The following is a 19,364-nucleotide window of genomic DNA, read 5'->3' on the forward strand; positions in this document are numbered from 1 at the left end:
AACATTACTAAAATGAAAAGAAATATACAGATGTAAACATATGATTTCATCACCATATGAACAAACAATAAAGACTTCTTACCTGTCCACCAATTGCTTGAGTTAGTTTTTGAACATAAATGAGTATATCGAGGATTGGTTTACTTATATTAGAATACAATTCTACCACTGAATCACAGAATTTCTCTACATCTTGAGTAAGAAGTTGATCTGCATTAGATATTCTATTGTCAAGGTTGGACATCTTGTAGTATGTGAAGCCCCTAAAACAAAACAAAAAATTGTGTTAACATACAATTCCTGAGGGTGTTTCAGTTATTCATCCGGAAAATACATTAGTAAAGGTCATCAGTAGAAACAATCATATGTGTGGTAATGTATATACATTAATACACTATTACATTACACTTCAGTACCACACAACAATTGCAGAATTTAAACTTTTCACTTGATAGAATATAGGCATGACAGGATGTCAATAGAATTCCTTATAACCTACATAATCCTAATAAAAATACTAAGTTTAGGTAGCAATAATAAAGACACATTATAAGGCACATCATTTATCATTTCTCCCATGCCAAGACCATTCTCGGTCAAACATCATTTTCCTTGTTTCTTTAACCTCCATGGATTTTTTTTTTTTTTTTTTGGCTAAGCTAGAAACCTTTTCACTTATCTTCACTACTTTGTTATAACATACTGCAGTAAATCTTATTTTCAACTTCAAAATTACATCTGAATACCCTGTCATGAATAAAAACATTGATTAATTAATGAAATAAATTTACTACACTGGAGAGGCAATTCATCATACAAGAAATTAAAAAAGAAAATAAATCTTAATAAATTTTATTTTCTAATACTTAGCTGTGGTTCATTTTTCATTGCTGAGGAAGTAAGGTGAACCAGAGGGTAAGGTTCATTGAAATATCACTCCATTACCAATCTATTCTTAATCCCTTTTTGGTAGAGAAAATGAAAACAAAATTTCAAAGTAACTTGCATTTTTCCAAACTATACAAACATTCGTCCTTTAATAAGAGACTTCCCCTAAGGAGGAAGCCCCTACAACTAATATGGCTGGTTTAAAATCCAAGGATGTCAGGTACTGGAGCATTGACTCATACAACCTATCAACACTATCTGCCGAGCAGCTACTACAGGTCTCAATGAAAACCTATTCAATGATCTGTGGGTATTGTGTACTTCTACAGATAGTGAGCTGTAAAGGTCATATGGCACTTCTAGACTCCGGTGGTAGGTTGGCCAGGGCACCAGCCACCCATTGAGATACTACTGCTAAAGAGTTATTGGGTCCTTTGACTGGCCAGACAGTATTACATTGGTTCCCTCTCTCCGGTTACAACTCATTTTTCCTTTACCTACACATACTTCAAATAATCTTGCATATTCTTTCCACATTCTCATCTTTCTTCATACAACTAACAACACTGAGATTACCAAACAATGCTTCTTCGTTCAAGGAGTTAACTACTGCACTGTAGTTGTTCAGTGGCTTCTTTCCTCTTGGTAAGGGTAGAAGACTCTTTAGCTATGGTAAGCAGCTCTTCTAGGAGAACGACACTCCAAAATCAAACTATTGTTCTCTAGTCTTGGGTAGTGCCATAGCCTCTGTACCACGGTTTTCCACTGTCTAGGGTTAGAGTTATCTTGCTTGAGGGTAAATTCAGGCACACTATTCTATCTTATTTCTACTCTTCTTGTCTTTTTTTTTTTTTAAGCTTTTATAGTTTACATATGCAAGATCTATTTTAATGTCCCTGTTCTGAAAATATTTTATTTTAATTCATTATTTCTCCTATAGGTTTTTCCTTATTTACTTTGCTCACTGGGCTATTTTCCCTGTTGGAGCCCTTGGGCTTATAGTATCCTGCTTTTCCAACAAAGGCTGTAGCTTAGCAAATAATAATAATAATAACAACAATAATAATAATAATAATAATAATAATAATAAAAATATCAATAATAATTATAATAATAATAATAATTTAGCACTTGAGCACTGACAGATTCTTCCTATAGGCCAATTGCCCTGACTTCATGAGGTTTTGCTGGTACTGCTTCTTAAGGTTCTGCTGCTGCACTGGATACTCTTTCTTGATCATTTCACAAAGCTGGAAGGAGATAGTGTTTGAGGAGATTCTCTTTTTAGTCCTTCCAGCACTAATGAAGATATTCTAAATCTGTGGCCTGAGAATTTGGGTTTGTATCAGGTAGAATCTAAGCACAATTATGGAGCAAAGAAGAAAATCATCCAGATTGTTGTCACAGCCTTAAAGGAGGAGATGGAGAATAACTCAAACCTGTTTTTATCATTGACTGGGTTTTGTGTTTTTGCCACAAACTGTTGAACAATGGTGAGAGAGACTTTTCCTTATCCCTCAGAATGACTTACATGAGCTGGGGAGCAGGCCAAAGTTGATGAATGTCTAGTAGTAAATGAGGGTGTCGATGCAAGCAAACATGTGCGAGCAATGAGTGAACGCAAACAAGCAAGTTCGATGGTACATTGGGTACTCACAAACAAGTGAGGACGCTCTATCAAGAAAGCGCACTCTAACTGGTGATGGCCAGTGAAGTGGAGAGAGCAATGTGTGTCCTCTAGCCAAAGAACGTGCACCAACTGGTGAAGGAGCTTGAAGGGGAGAGCCCATTGAGGATGCCCAACAGTGTGATCATGATCATAAGTTCACTGAGCGATGAGTGCAAACAGATGAGACCGATGTGTACATGTACTCTATAGAGATTGTGCCCACTAACTGGTGGAGGCAGACGAGGTCCTACATAGCGCTCAGAAGATCTGGAAAGGGGATGCCTAATACCAGCGAGTGCTTCTTTCCCATGCTTTGTCATCTTTTCGCCCAAAGTAGAGGGCAAAGTTGAACAATCAGGGTAGTAGGAGAGGGAGAACAAGGTTGTTTACTCTCCTTATTTGAAGTTCTTGTCAGGTTTTCCATTATCTGTGACACTGGAGCTACAGATGATAAGGATTTGGGAATTACTGCATTGTCTGTAGTCTGGGTCTGTATGGAGAGGTTTGCATCTGTCACTTACTCTGCTAGGGCAACAAATGAAGAAGTCATCCTTGATGTAGCCAAGGCTTGCAGCAATCTTTCTGTGGATGGCACACCCTCCAAACCTAACGAAGGCTAGAGCATCCTAAAAGCCATATCTTTAACAGTTTCGTCAATATTACTTTGCCATTCCCTAAAAGGCAAGGGACAGTAGTACCTCAGTTCACTAGTTTAATTTGTTCTGGGAGCAAGCTTACAACCTAAAATGCTTATATTACTTCCAGGGCAACTTGAGCAGAACTTTTATTATTTTAATATCAATAATAATTTTAATATCAATAATAATTTTAATACATAAAAATCTGCAACAAAACAAAAGAGAAAGGATCAAAGCGTACGTTTGCACAACTTGATGGGTAAAGTCAAAGTGGCTAAACAATGCGCTGGCCTCTCCCGTCAGTAACTACCGGTATCTCTTTATAAATTTTAACCGCCAAATTCCAACTATATTAAAATCATACTGCGATTAAAGGACAAAGATTCTTATTTGAGTAGGAACGAGTAATATTCTAAAAGTAATTTGAGATCCTCAGCATTTTATAACACCACTACGTTACATTCAATACTGTACACAATTCTGAATAATAATCAGACTTTCTCCACAGCATCCACATGATTACTTTCCTGACTTTAACTTCTCATTTAATTTCTTCCCAGTCAGTACAATGATAACCTTTGTTTTACCCTTGCTCATTTCCGATCTTCTTTATTCCCCTCTCCAATCTTAGAAACATTTTATGACCTCCTTTAATTCTCCTGTTATTACTCAGTCTTCTGCTTATAGCAGATCCCACAGCATCCTTCAGGCATTCAACTGATCTTTCCATTACTATGCTAATTACAATATTTTGGGATTGCCAATGAAATTAATTCAGTTATTATTCTATCCTCTAAGACTTCATTACTTATCCTTAACATGTTCCAGAAACTGATAGCTATAGGTGGGATTTTTTCATTAAATACTAGTTATTTACAATATACATAACAGTTTCTATTCTGTCAAATAAAGTGATGTCAAGTATATCTATATCATAGCTAACTACAGAATAGATTACATAAAACTTTCTACTTAGTCTAGCATGAATATGCTTTTTTGAAAATAGTATTCATGGCATCCTGCATGTATCACATACTGCAAGCAAATTTTTTTGAGTCTCCACAATACTAACCTAGTTTTTTATGAATAAAAAATTTGGGAATAATATTTGTATTTTTCCTAGCAATACAAACCTGGAGCTCTTTACTATAGAGTATTTATTTTGGCGAAGCTAAAACTAGCCGATAAAGCTTTCGTCAGTATGTAACTACCCACCACTAGTTAGCGGGATAGGCTAGCCACCCTGCTCAAACCACCACTAGCGACTAACCGTCACTTTGCAATTGTGCCAGGATTTTTCAGGGGTAGGTGCTGGCAGGAACAGTATGTGTAAAGAGCTCCAGGTTTGTATTGCTAGGAAAAATACAAATAATTTCCTAATTACTTATTTGTTTCAGCATAAAATACAAACCTTCTGCTCTTTACTATGGAGTATTACTTTTAGGTGGATGGAAATCTTTAAACAAACTGGCTGGTAACTGTTCCGGGGTGACCTCTTGTACTCCGTACAAACTGACCATGAGGGACCTTGGCACCTCGTTATCCTCGTAAGATGACAGCCTGGACAATCAGTATTGGAAATAAAGAATGTTTCTGTGAATATTGAATTTAGCATGGAGTTGGGCTGAGCCCTTTATTAAATCTCAATTTTGCCCAAATCCCCCTGACTGGAGGACAGGGACTTAACAAATATATACACATATATCATGTTACCCAAAGAGTGTGATACTTCCCCACAGAGAGACAAGGTCAGCTGTGCAGAGTTCCACGGATGCTGCGCCCCACGAGAGGGGAAGATGAAGTAAAAAGTGGCGTCACTCACACATTCATCCTAGATTTACTAGCGAGTAACGTCTGCCCTCAGCCATCTGCTACTTGTCCTACAAGGGAGCTGAAGTGCATTAGACCATGTTTCGAGCAGCCACCACAGGACCTATCAAGAATGTGTCCAATTCCTGAGGGTTGAGTCTTGCAGGTTGTGTGCAGTGAACGTTGTTTGACGTTTCCACCGGCCCACTTGTAACACCTGCATCACAGAGAAGTTCTTTAAGAATGCCAGGGAAGTACTTAATTTCCTGACATTGTGTGTAAAGGGGCGTCGATCAGAAGACGAGCGTTGTGAAAATAGTGCTCTCTTTATCGCTTGCCTGATCTAGGAGGAAATCAAGTTCTTTTTTTACTCTCCTTTTGGCCCTCACCACACTAACAAAGAGTCTAGTAACCTGGGATCGAGCTCTTTTCGTTCTTTTAAGATATAATTTCAGCGCCCTCATAGGGCATAATAACAGCTGATCAGGATCATCTGTTACAGACCGAAGCCTCTCAATTAGAAAAGGTCTGAATCCAGGATCCGCTACAGATAGAATTTGAGTCTTAGCAGCAAACTCGGGGATAAAACGGAGTGTAACCTGCACTGATCTCCTTGAATGGGCGATATCGTAGAAGAGACCAAGTAGCTCGCTGACCCTCTTCGCAGAGGCCAGTACTAGCAGGAAGGCCGTCTTCAGAGTCAAGTCTTGGTCTGAGGCTTGGCAAAGAGGCTCATGAGAGGCTCCTTTCAATGAACATAAGATTTTGACTAAGTTCTATTCTGAGGAGACAGTCTGACTTCAGAACTGAGGGAAGGTGCGCTCAAAGTTTTGTATGAGGAGAGACAATTCCGTTCAGCTTGAAGATTTGAAGATGAGGTTCAAGGCTGAGCAATAGCCTATCACCACCGAGTTTTACCTCCCTGAGGCACAATAAGAATTCCACTATTGTTGGTCTAGAGGCACGAGGGGAGTGATCCCCCATCCACGACCCTAACCACAGAAGATGGTCAATTCTCCTGATACACTACAACAGATGACTCCTGTATCCTGCCATATGCTTCACAACTGGCTTCGAAAAGCCTCTCTTTGTGAGTGGCTGCTGGATAACCTCCAGGCATAAAGTTGTAACGATGGTATCGCTCGATGGAAAATCTTACCGCGTGGTTATCTGAGTAAATTGGAAGTGGAGGGAGCTCCCTCGGAACCTCTGTAAGATGTTAAAGGCCCGGGAACCATTCTGCATGTTGCCACAGTGGAGCTATGAGGGTCATTGCTAATTCTTGCGACGCCCTGACTTTTTTCAATAGCCACCTTACTAGGCAGAAGGCAAAGGTGCTGTGAAAAGGTAGCTCCTTGTTTGTTCTTGTTCATGTGAGACACCACTGTAGTGTTGTCGCTCATCAGCAATACAGTGTGCCTTGAAAGGACCCGATGGAAAAGCTTGAGGGCCAGATAGGCTGCCCTAATTTCAAGGAGGTTTATGAGTATGTACCACTGCCTTTCGGATTTGAACCAAAGCCCGGATCCCCCGAGGTGAGGCAGATGAGGGCCTCCACCCTTCTTTTGATGCATCTGTGAAGAGCAACAAATCCAGGGGAGAAAAGAGAATGTCCTTTGAGCAGATTGGTGTCTGACACCCACTCAGGTCTCTCTCCTGCTCGAACTCTTCCAACACAAGAGTGCTCAGTGTGTCTCTGCGTTGAGACCAAAAGGTCTTTAAGTGCCATTGTGGAGACAAATGCAGAGATGGCCATGTGGTACTAACTTCTCGAGAGAGGTTAAGTACCCAAGCAGTTTTGCCACTGAAGTGCTGTCAATTTATCTAGCAAGAGAGTTCCGGGCTGTCTATCTCGGTCTCTTTACTCGATCCCCGAATGGAAAGACCTTGCCTGGTGTGGTCTTGACCAAAGGTGGAACTATCTGAGGATGATCGGTCTGTGAAGGAAAAGCTACCTTCCCTTGCAAAGAAACCTGCCGTTCCTCTCGCAAAGTAAACCGACTGCACAGGGAGCGTTGACAAGGAGAAAGCTGGTTAGGTGCGCGGGCTTGCGCACCTCTTCCAGTTGATCCTGACGAGAGCGAGTACTTGCGAGGAAAGAGCTGGAAAAGCACACTGGCTTGCGCGCCTTTTTCTGTTCTTACAGGTAATAGCTACCTGTGTGCGCTTGCGAGGATAATGTCCACGTTCACAAGGTGAAAGTTAGTAGAGCGAGCTCACAAGGTAAGAGCTGGAACTGTGCACCTTTCACAGTTCTCACAGGCAATAGATCTACCTGTGCACCCTTGCGAGGGGACTGTGTGCATTGGCAAGGTGAGAGTTGATAGAGTGCGCTGGCATGTGCGCCTCTCTCAGCTCGCCCAGGTAAGGTGTAATCTACCTGCGTGCATCTCTCTCCCTGCACACACTTGCGCGGTAGAACTCGTCTTTATTCTAGACAATTCTTCTTGCTTGTGTTTGGTCTTGAAGGAAAGACTTGCCCAAGAGAGCACTATGCATAGCAGAAATGAGGCATGCCTCTTGGTCAGGCAGACCAGCTCGCCTTCCCACCTCACTATGTGGTGGTGCGCGCCATGCTGTGCAATACTTGTCCGCTACATTCCGGATAGTGGGCTACCTCACAAAAGAATCTGACATAATCTGATGAAGGGTCAGAGGAGGGTGAGAGAGTGTGACCGGAACAATGTACTGTATCCCTCTTTGTGTGCGGAGACCGACCGAGATTCGGTCCTTGTGAAGAATCCACCTCTAATATTAAATTAACAGGCAACCTAAATCGCATGCAGCCTTCCATCAGGCGAAGGCACTCGACCACCCACTTTTCAAGTGTGTGGGGCTGAGAGATTGCCTAGCAAGTAACATCTCAAGTTGATTGATGTCAAGACGTGCAACCAGTTATAAGCAACCAATTGCACGCAACTGTTATGAAGGGGGAGGAATCCTCTCCTCAAACTGCTTTCAATCCAGTGGGCATTGGTCAAGTAAGTATGGTAACAGATCGGTAAACCAGGGTAGCCAGTACTCCCTAAAGGAAGATGCTATTACAGCAAATCTACTTAGCGATCCCTGTCGAGCAAGAGACTGGTAGGTAATGACCGATCCCACACAACTACTTCCGAAAGGTAAGACTGAGAAGTATCTTCAATGTATTGTTGGACAGGTAATATATGAATAAGTCCATCTACAAACCAGTAACACAGACTAGGTAGGAGGAACGTACACATGGACATAGCCTGAATTATTAGTTGTGTCCTGAATTTGGTTGGAGAACATTGATCTACGTTCACAATTGAGACCTCATACTTCCTATGAACGACAAAAAAGTTTGTACCTGTATATCTTCATTTCCGATCGGCAAAACTGACATATATCTCAGATGTTCCCTTCTCAGAAACAGATTCGCTTATGTGAAGTCTCGGAGTCTAAGTACAGTACCTTTAAAAAAAGCTAAGATTTCTGAACAGAAAGTTAGGAAGGAACTGCAAGGAATGAAGGCAGAGTTTACTTGAGGGTAGACTACCTGTTTCTGGTTACGGGAAGGTAGGAGGGTAATGCATAACCTGATTTTCCGTAAGGAATATAGCCATCTAAACTAATGATTTATTAGAATGGAATTCTAATTGTAAGATGATCTATAGTCCTTTTCACCAGAAAGATAGCTTGCTCACATGTGCATTCCTGTGTGCGGATGTTCATGCATACCTTCTTTGCCTCCGGGTAAGCGTTTAAAAATGAGCCTGAGCCCACTTGCGGGAATAATGTATGAGACGAATCACAACATTATTGCCCATAGAATTTGATAGTTAATTGGCTGTAGCATTTTTAAGATGTGAAAATTTGATCCAACAAAAAAACAAAAAAACATACAGCTAGCGTAGCAATCATACCTATGCCGGAATTAAAAGTTTGCCTGCACACTTTGCAAGCGGGACTTCTAATATTCGTAAACGTAATAAGAAGCTGACAACATTATGGGATTGCTAACATTTGTAAATGTTGTAATGAAAAGCTGACAAATTTGTCTGACCGCATTGTGGGTGGAGGCTTGCCATCATTCGTAAATGTGAGCAGAGGATAACGCTATTCCCTTGAGATTAGAGGCTTGAGAGAATAACCTTTCAAGGATATGTCTCACCAGCCCGTTGTGCGAGGTATCGGAAGAGCTCTCCATTACGTAGGGAAACTAAGCCCGAGAAATTAACAACGAAGGATTATGTTTCACAAAAATCGGTGTCTAACGAGAACTCTTTGTGTCCATGGGCATAATGATCGCATGTGGCAGACGCAAGCAATCGGTAGTAAACCATATTTGTGGCAATAACCCTGAGGTTTTGTCATGGCGAGAGCGCATGCGCCACTGAAGGAGTATGTTTCAGCTTTTTATGGAGTTTTAATGAACGCCTGTAGTTGTGTAAACCTCCTCACCTCAGGGAAGAGAGTTTCCCATGAAGAAGTGTAGTCTTTCATGCAAGAGTTTGTTGGCCCAGAATGCAAAGAACACAAACACTAGGTAGATTCATAAAGACTGCCAACGAACAAGCAGTGCTCGTGAGCACTGGCGAGAATCAGCAAACGCTATCTAACACTAACACAAGCTGGTAAGCATCCGCGAACACTGGCGAGTATCCACGTACACTGGCGTGCATCCACAAACGGTGGCAAGCTCTAATGAACGCCAACGAGAATCAGCAAATGAGGGCGAGTGCCAGCGAACGCTCACAAATGCCAGCAAGAATCAGCAAATACTGGTGAGGAGGGCATTGAATCTTATCTGTAAAGCTAGACACAGATGATGTGAGTAAGTGTGCACTACTGAAGTAATACTCACTTGTGGTAACAGTAAGCTGAAGCTCTACGAACTACCGAAGTAGAGAGCACTATAGAAAACAGCTAACTGAAGCTCTGTGCACAACTGGAGTAGTGCATGCTAGTGCTGGTGATTAGGGTCTCACAAACCCACCATGGGTATTACGGAAAACAACCTGGGTTGCTCGCAGTCCTTCGTCAGGCAGAAGAGCTTGCCCACCCACCTAGCTAAAGCTAAGTGGATGGATGCGCAAAACTGCGCATGAATTCTCTGCGAAACTAAGATCCTTGCGAAGTACTCATGCTCATCCTAACCCCACAAAAAGGGGGTGGTGAGTAGCCATATGTCATCTCCTTAAAAGGGAATGAAATAGACTTTGTTGGATTTAAAGACCAACCATTTCTCCCTCGTAAGAGTTTGAAACATGAGGCGTACGTCCTGAAGAGCTTGACCTCACAAAGCGCCATGAGCTTTGTTTTGCCCCAAGAGCATGATGTAGTTATGTAGTTAATAACTCCAGAGAGTTATAACCTACAAGTAGTTTCTCCCTTGTAAGAGGTTGAAACCATAAGGTGCAGGTCCTGAACGGCTTGGCCCAAGAAGCCTGACGTAGGACCTAGCCTCACAAAGCTCTAAGAGTTTTGTTGTGCTAAAAGACTCATCAACGGGAGGGGGGGCGGCTGCAAGCAGCCGGCAATTGTCACCATCTGTAGCAAAGACCCCTGAGGGAAGTTGTAACGAAATTCATTTTGTACCCGGAGGGTACAGTGGCGATGATTAGGAACTGCAAGCAGTCACCTAACTCATTTGTCGCCAAGATTTGAAGAGCTAGGGCGGGGCACGGACAAATCCAATTCCTGTCTCCAAAAGAAGGAAACCACATAGGTGAAGGCAGTCTCTCCCACAGATGGGAAAGACGACCAACCTCTGTTGCCACTGTCTGCAATTCTCCCCGCAAGCGAGGAGATTGCTGGAAAGTGGCTGGTGGAGGGATTCTTCCTCAAAAGGGAAAGTTGCTCAACACCCAGTGGAGGTTAACTCTCCCTTGGAAGGGAAAATTATCCAACACCTGGAAGCAAACCTCCGGGCAGCACTCTTTGCTTCCCGTCAATGAGCCAAGCTCTAGTTGAAGGTCGACATTGTGTGTTGCCTGTGAAATGTAGCCGAAGCTCGTTTCTGGTTCGTTTATCCGACAAGTCACTCCTAGAAGTTCTTGCCTGCAATTGCTCATGCCCGCCTGCCAAAGCAGAGCGAACATATGGGCAAGCAGAAGCTGAGGCCAAAGACCTCTTGCTACCTTGCCTTGCATGGGGAACCTATGAGCCTCAAGGAAGGCAGCTCTGGAAAAAAAAAAAAACGACTTTTTATCAAGTTTTAGGCCAGTTGCTTTTAATCATAAAATGGTTAAAAGGTTGGGGCCAAAGGTAAAGACTACCACATTACTTTGCTGAGCCAAAATAAAAAATGGCGGCTAGTCGCTAGTGCTGGTGTGAGTAGGGACTACCTTACCGCGTTCCTCCGCCGCTAACTAGCGATGGGTAGTTACACCCTGACAAAAGCTTTATCGGCTAGTTTCAGCTTTGCCAATATAAATACTCCACAATAAAGGTTTGTATTTTGCAATATTAATTATAAATTAATCAAATGCTAATCCCTGAAACTTTTCAATCAAAAACCTCCAAAACATCTCCAATTGCTGTCTTTTTCATCCAGACTCCACACCAAGTCTCTATTTCTCTATTCTCTATAACTGTTCATTGGCGTTACATTACATACATCTCCGGTACACTTTGGAACCCTTTTTTCAGTGGTTTCCATCATCTAATTTTAATGCTCTATTTGCAGATATCTTTTATTGATCTTTTTAATGTTTAAATTTTTCTATTTCAATGTTTCTATTCTTTTGAATTACTCTTTTTTTCATATTTTTACCTTTTACTATTAAATCAACTCACACCAATCTATGATGTGTTAAATAAGCTTCTCTTCTTGTGTATGTTATCAACATCTCTCTGGGATTCTTAAAAATTATGGACAAATTAAAAAATTGTTTCTTCTCAATTTCTTTCTCCCCATACCTATGTGGTCATTTAGAACTCCTGACCATAATCCTATCAGCCCCTGTCACTCCTGCCACAAAAATTGAAAGTCTTCTATAAAATTCTAGCTATTCTTTTTCTTCACCTACCAAGTGTGACATATTGAATGAGAACTAATGAATTAACCTCTTTCCCATGGTCATCTTGATTATTATTTTTTCATCTATTTGCACCACCTCTATCATATCTTTGGCCATTTTATCTTTGACCAGTATGCCCACTCTATTTCGCTTTGTCACTCCACAGACTTTAAACTTGGCTCTAAAATATTTTTTTACTTATGTAGCATACTCATTTGTGACTGTATTCAATTTTATATCCACATATGAACATCAAATATAAAATACTCATATGAAAATCAAATATAAACTACTGTGGGAGCAAAAAAAAATCCTGTTTTTTAATTGTAAACAATTAGCTATGGTAAGCAGCTCTTCTAAGAGAAGGACACTCCAAAATCAAACCATTGTTCTCTAATCTTGGATAGTGCCATAGCTTCTGTACCTTGGTCCTCTACTGTCTTGGGTTTGAGTTCTCTTGCTTGAGGGTACACTCGGGCACACTATTCTATCTGGTTTCTCTTTCTCTTGTTTTGTTCAAGTTTTTATAGTTTATATTGGAAATATTTATTTAGATGATGTTACTGTTCTTAAAATATTCTATTTTTCCTTTTTTCCTTTCCTCACTGGGCTATTTTCCCTGTTGGGGCCCCTGGGCTTGTAGCATTCTGCTTTTCCAACTAGGGTTGTAGCTTAGCAAGTAATAACAATAATAATAATAATAATAATAATAATAATTGATATCCATGATTTAATCATGCATAATATTCTATTGTCTGATATTGCTTAAAATGTTGTTCATATGTACAATACAGTTTTTAGAGGCTTTGTATTTCATTTTTCTTGGTGAGAAGAATGTCAAATGTATATGTCTCTCTACCCTTACAAAGCACAGTCTTGTTTGATTACCTCCTTTGCATAGCCTAGTTAAATATTCAAAATGACACCAAAGTAACAATTATAATAAATTAGGTTTTGTAAACTACTTAATTCTAGTCTGCGATATAACAGCTGTGTCATCACATGACTGTCATAGTATATAACAACATGATAATCTTAGTTCTCCAATTAAGCTACAGGTCTAACTTAAGCTAATTGGAATCACCTCTTACACAGACTACCCTTCCCAACACCTCTATATGATAAGATCAACACTGTCGTACATAATAAATAAAATTTCTTGTAAAACCATCGCGTAAAATAAGTTTTAAAGGTAATTCTTATTTTTCCTAACTATACAAACCTAATTCCATTATTAGGAGTATGTTTGAAGTTTCACTGAAATCATATTCATATTAAAGGACACAGGTTTTTATTTTTATAATTTAAACCTGGTTCAAAATATACGAAATATGTTATTTTCCTTAGTAAAATAAATTTTTGAATATACTTACCCGATGATCATATAGCTGTCAGCTCTGCTGCCCGACAGAAAAACCTACGGGCGGAATACGCCAGCGATCGCTATACAGGTGGGGGTGTACATCAACAGCGCCATCTGTCAAGTAGGTACTCAAGTACTCGATGTCAACACAGAACCAATTTTCTCCTCGGTCCACTGGGTCTCTATTGGGGAGGACGGGTGGGTCCTTTAATTTATGATCATCGGGTAAGTATATTCAAAAATTTATTTTACTAAGGAAAATAACATTTTTCAATATTAAACTTACCCGATGATCATATAGCTGATTCACACCCAGGGGGGTGGGTAGAGACCAGCATTACATGTTGACATTATTATGAGCTAAGTATTCCGTATTTCATTTTAGCAGTTATTCAAAATAACAAACATAAAATAAATAAGTACCTGGTAAGGAAGTCGACTTGAACAATTACTCTGCCTTTTTAAGTACGTCTTCCTTACTGAGCCTCGCGATCCTCATAGGATGCTGAGCGACTCCTAGGAGCTGAAGTATGAAGGGTTGCAACCCATACTAAAGGTCCTCATCAAAACCTCTAATCTAGGCGCTTCTCAAGAAATGACTTTGACCACCCGCCAAATCAAGTAGGATGCGAAAGGCTTCTTAGCCTTCCGGACAACCCAAAAACAATAATAAAACATTTCAAGAGAAAGATTAAAAAAGGTTATGGAATTAGGGAATTGTAGTGGTCGAGCCCTCACTACTACTGCACTCGTTGCTACGAATGGTCCCAGAGTGTAGCAGTTCTCGTAAAGAGACTGGACATTCTTAAGATAAAAGACGCGAACACTGATTTGCTTTTCCAATAGGTTGCGTCGAATATACTTTGCAGAGATCTATTTTGTTTAAAGGCCACGGAAGTTGCGACAGCTCTAACTTCGTGTGTCCTTACCTTCAGCAAAGCTTGGTCTTCCTCATTCAGATGGGAATGAGCTTCTCGTATTAACAGTCTGATAAAATAGGATAAAGCATTCTCTGACATAGGCAAAGATGGATTCTTAACTGAACACCATAAAGCTTCAGACGGGCCTCGTAAAGGTTTTTAAAATAGAACTTAAGAGCTCTTACAGGACATAATACTCTTTCTAGTTCATTTCCAACCATACGATAAGTTTGGAATATCGAACGATATTGGTCAAGGCCGAGAAGGCAGCTCGTGTTTGGCTAGAAAACCAAGTTGTAGAACATGTAGCCATTTCGGATGAGAATCCGATGTTCTTGCTGAAGGCACGAATCTCACTGACTCTTTTAGCTGTGGTTAAGCATATCAGGAAAAGAGTCTTAAAGGTGAGATCTTTCAGGGAGGCTGATTGAAGCTCTTCGAACCTGTCTGACATAAGGAATCTTAGTACCACGTCTAAATTCCAACCAGGTGTAACCAAACGACGCTCCTTCGTGGTCTCAAAAGACTTAAGGAGGTCCTGTAGATCTTTATTGTTGGAAAGATCTAAGCCTCTGTGATGGAAGACTGATGCCAACATGCTTCTGTAACCCTTGATAGTGGGAGCTGAAAGGGATCGTTCTTTCCTCATATATAAGAGAAAGTCAGCTATTTGAGTTACAGAGGTACTGGTCGAGGATACGGATACTGACTTGCACCAGTTTCGGAAGATTTCCCACTACGATTGGTAGATTCTAAGGGTGGATGTTCTCCTTGCTCTAGCAAACGCTCTGGTTGCCTCCTTCGAAAAGCCTCTAGCTCTCGAGTGTCTTTCGATAGTCTGAAGGCAGTCAGACGAAGAGCGTGGAGGCCTTGGTGTACCTTCTTTACGCGTGGTTGACGTAGAAGGTCCACCCTTAGGGGAAGTGTTCTGGGAACGTCTACTAGCCATCGAAGTACCTCGGTGAGTCATTCTCTCGCGGGCCAGAGGGAAGCAACTAGCGTCAACCTTGTCCCTTCGTGAGAGGCGAACTTCTGCAGTACCTTGTTGACAATCTTGAACGGAGGGAATGCATATAGATCTAGATGTGACCAATCTAGTAGAAAGGCATCTATATGAACTACTGCTGGGTCCAGGAAAGGTGAGCAAACTATTGGGAGCCTCTTGGTCATCGAGGTTGCGAAGAGATCTATGGTTGGCTGGCCCCAGGTGGCCCAAAGTCTCTTGCATACATCCTTGTGGAGGGTCCATTCTGTTGGAATTATTTGTCCCTTCCGACTGAGACAATCTGCTATGACATTCAAGTTGCCTTGGATGAACCTCGTTACTAGTGAAAAGTCTAGACCTTTTGACCAGGTGAGGAGGTCCCTTGCGATCTCGTACCATGTCAGAGAGTAGGTCCCTCCTTGCTTGGAGATGTACGTCAAAGCCGTGTGTTGTCCGAGTTCACCTCCACCACTTTGCCTTGAAGGAGAGACCTGAAGCTTTTCCAGGTCAGACGTACTGCCAGTAGCTTCTTGCAGTTGAAATGCATTATCCTTTGACTCGAGTTCCATAATCCCGAGCATTCCCTACCGTCTAATGTCGCACCCCAGCCTACGTCCGATGCGTCCGAGAAGAGAACGTGGTTGGGAGTCTGAACAGTCAGGGGAAGACCCTTTCTAAGGTTGAAATAGTCCTTTCACCAAGTCAGACCAGACTTTATCTTTCCGGAAACCGGGATCGAGACCGCTTCTAGCGTCTTGTCCTTTTTCCAGTGAAAAGCTAGATGGTATAGAAGAGGACGGAGGTGTAGTCTTCCTAGTGACACAAATTGAACCACGGATGACAGTGTCCTTACCAGACTCATCCACAGCCTGACAGGGCAGCGTTCCTTCTTCAGCATCTTCTGGATGGATAGCAGGGCTGGGGGTTGATCGTCTTGTTCAGCAACGTCCTCATCAGAGGGTTCCTCATCCGAAACTGATGAGGAAACGGCAACGGAGTGGGCAACGTCTGACTCGCTGAATCCGGTCGCACTGGTGGATGCGTGACGGAGCCGGACGCAATATCATGGTACTGCTGCACAGTCTGTGAACTGTCAACAACCATGGGGACGCGAGGAAGTACAGCGTCAACTCGAAACTGTCTAGACTGTCTGGGTTGTGCAGTCAACACCCTACCGGGTTGCTGAGGTTGACGCACTGCGTCACAACAAGTCACCTCTGCTGGTTGTTGAACGTCTTCCTGGTGACACACTGAACGTCAACAACCACCTCCGAGCGTCGCTTAACGTCAACGTGCGACTGGCAACCCACACTGGGTCGCATCGGTGGAGGAACCACCTCAACTGGCGGACGCGAGTAGGATACCTCAGCGTCAACAGGGCGCACAACCAACCGGTAGGAAGGTTGTTGGCCAGAAGGTTCTTCTCCGTATTAAGTCCTCTATCAAGGACACAAGCTTGGACTGCATGTCTTGCAGCAAAGCCCATTAGGGTCTACGGGAGCAGGTGTGGCAACAGACGGGGTTAGCGACTGAAGCGGAACCATTTACCATCCCTGGAAGCCTTGTTATTTGTGACATAATAGTACAGCAAAACTTCAAAGGCTCGACAAAAGTTGAGAAGTTGACCTGTAAACAACTGGAGCGTCTCCTGGCTATGCGCCTGGCCGAGTCTACCAGAATTGAGAAGTCTACCTGGGCAGAGGCATGAACTCCCAAGCTGAGAACTTCTCTCGTGTCCTATCAGACTCTCGCTCTATAAGCCAGATAAAAAGAAGGGAAATCAAAAGGCTGTATCCCTAAAACTCCTCCTGGTGCAAAAACCAGTCGCCTAGCCGACGTAACGCTCTCTAGGAGAGCGAGAGAGCACTAGCTTAACAACAACGGCTTCGAAGTAGCTAGGCCTAGTGTAAGTTCTGACGTGAGGCGAACGAGGAGCAGCAGTTACAAGATCCGGACGAAGATCCTTAAAAAATCATCATGATTTAATTAAAGTCCATAGGAGGCTAAGCAGCTTAAGGCTCCTCTCCAAATGACAGAGTCCTCAAAGGAATATCAGTAGGAGGGAGAACAGCACTTTCTCATCTACAGGAACCTTGTCCGAGAAAAGCTAGGTTATCTCAGTGAGGGTCTCACTGGTGCATTAGCAGCAGACCAGAAGGCAACGTTATGTAACTGCTTGACAGTCTGTGAACTGTCAAAAACTGAACTGTCAACCACAACAGGTGCGTGAGGACATACAGCACTGGTGCATTAGCAGCAGACCAGAAGGCAACGTTATGTAACTGCTTGACAGTCTGTGAACTGTCAAAAAACTGAACTGTCAACCACAACAGGTGCGTGAGGACATACAGCACTGGTGCATTAGTAGCAGACCAGAAGGCAACGTCATGTAACTGCTTGACAGTCTGTGAGCTGGCAACAACCAAAGCTGTGTGGGGAAGCCTCAACTCCTGACTGACTAGTCTGCTGCGGGCGAGTGGCGGTAACCACAGTGGGTTGCGGAGGCTGACGCACCGTGTCAAAACACGGCAGCTTAACTCCACCCTCCTGTTGTTGTGGAGCACACGCACGTCAACGGAGGGTTCCGTGCGTCTGTGAACGTCAGCATACGTCTGGCAGGGTCGACTGCGCATGGGTGGAGGAGCTCTCACAGCTGGAGTGTGGGAGCAGGCAGCCACAGCGTCTGCTGGGCGCACAACCGTGGTAGGTTGTAGGCTAACGGGTGCAGCGTCAACCTTCTCCGCACGATACTCCTGCAAAAAAGATGCTAACTGTGTCTGCATAGACTGTAGCAAAGACCACTTAGGGTCTACAGCAGCAGGTGCGGCAACAGACGGTGTTACTGCCTGTTGCGGTACCGCTTTACCTCTCTTAGGAGGTGTGCAGTCATCGGAAGACTGCAGCGAGTCCGAACTGACCCAGTGGCTACACCTGGGCCATTGGACTTGCGCGGAAGGGACCGACTTGCACTTAATAAGCTGCGAGACCTTGGTCCAAGGTTTCTTACGAGAAACCTCTTCCGCAGACGAGAAGTAAATGGGCTCTCTCGTCTTTGTGTGGGTGGGGCGATCTTGGGTAGATACGCCCGAAACCACGGAGGGAAAAACGTCTGTTCATTGATCAAGGCCTGACGAACCCATAAGTCGTTCGACATTACTTCTCCCCTGGGCTTGGGAGCTTGCAAGAGGTCCCGGACTAGGTGAACGACAGGCACGAACAGACGAACCCTCGGACGCAACACTGTAACACTTTGCGCATATCACTTTATCACTTTGATTTTCTGTTTTGCACTTATTTCACTGAAATCGAAACTTTTACTGATTTCTACCTGAAACACGCAATCCTACCCTTCATTAAAAGGTAGTAATTGCGAAAACAGTCGTATAATGCAACAGAAAACATATATAAAGATAAAGAATTCAGTGGCTGGGAAAGAGACTAAACACTAGTTCAAATAAACTACGTTTACAATCTCTCACCGCACATAGCCTGGGAACAAGAATAAAACCCCAGAAACGTTTTACCTTTTTCCCCTACAGCGACTAGGGAGGAGAGTAAAACGAGAACAACGTTACCCGCTTGAACGAAACGTTTTTCTCCTCTCTCTCCCTCCGTCTCTATCTCTCTCTTTCTCTCTAGATTTCGCACCTGAGAGAAGAGCCCAATTATATATCGTCAAAACAAGTTATTTGCTAAAGGAAAAAACTGAAAGGTTTTCCAAATAAAAAGTTCCTTTAATTTAGAATTTAAACCATTTAAGCTAAGAAAGAATGAACGAAACGCCAGAATCGGTTTACTCTTACTGCAAAGTGAAACCGTGATACACTCTCTCTCTATCGTAACGATAGAGCGCATGTTGAACGTCCTGAACGTCAACAACTGCGTAGACTATAAACGTTAGTTCATCTTTGAAAACAGTACGAGACTATCAAAGAAATTCTTTCATAAAACATTAAATTTAAAAAGTTTTAAATTCTTTAAAGGTTAAATACGATATAACGGGCTCAACGTTGATTAACTTCGGTTCCAAGTTAGGACCGCCTACTATCAGGAAAGGTCGCATATAAACAAAACATAAAAATTTATTTTTATATGTTTATAATAAA

At 42.4% G+C, this 19,364-nt stretch overlaps 1 protein-coding gene across 5 annotated transcripts in view; it reads right to left on the reverse strand.

The window, feature by feature from the left end:
• Window positions 1–19,364, reverse strand: part of Abcd3 (ATP binding cassette subfamily D member Pmp70) — a 367,264-nt gene that overhangs the window by 131,376 nt on the left and 216,524 nt on the right. For all 5 annotated transcript variants that reach the window (XM_068346001.1, XM_068346000.1, XM_068346002.1 and 2 more), the window contains exon 7: window positions 83–263. In XM_068346001.1, coding sequence (XP_068202102.1) covers window positions 83–263 — 181 coding nt within the window. The remainder of the gene's footprint in view (window positions 1–82; window positions 264–19,364) is intronic.

Source organism: Palaemon carinicauda, chromosome 22, assembly GCF_036898095.1.
Source record: "Palaemon carinicauda isolate YSFRI2023 chromosome 22, ASM3689809v2, whole genome shotgun sequence".
Lineage (NCBI taxonomy): Eukaryota > Metazoa > Arthropoda > Malacostraca > Decapoda > Palaemonidae > Palaemon > Palaemon carinicauda.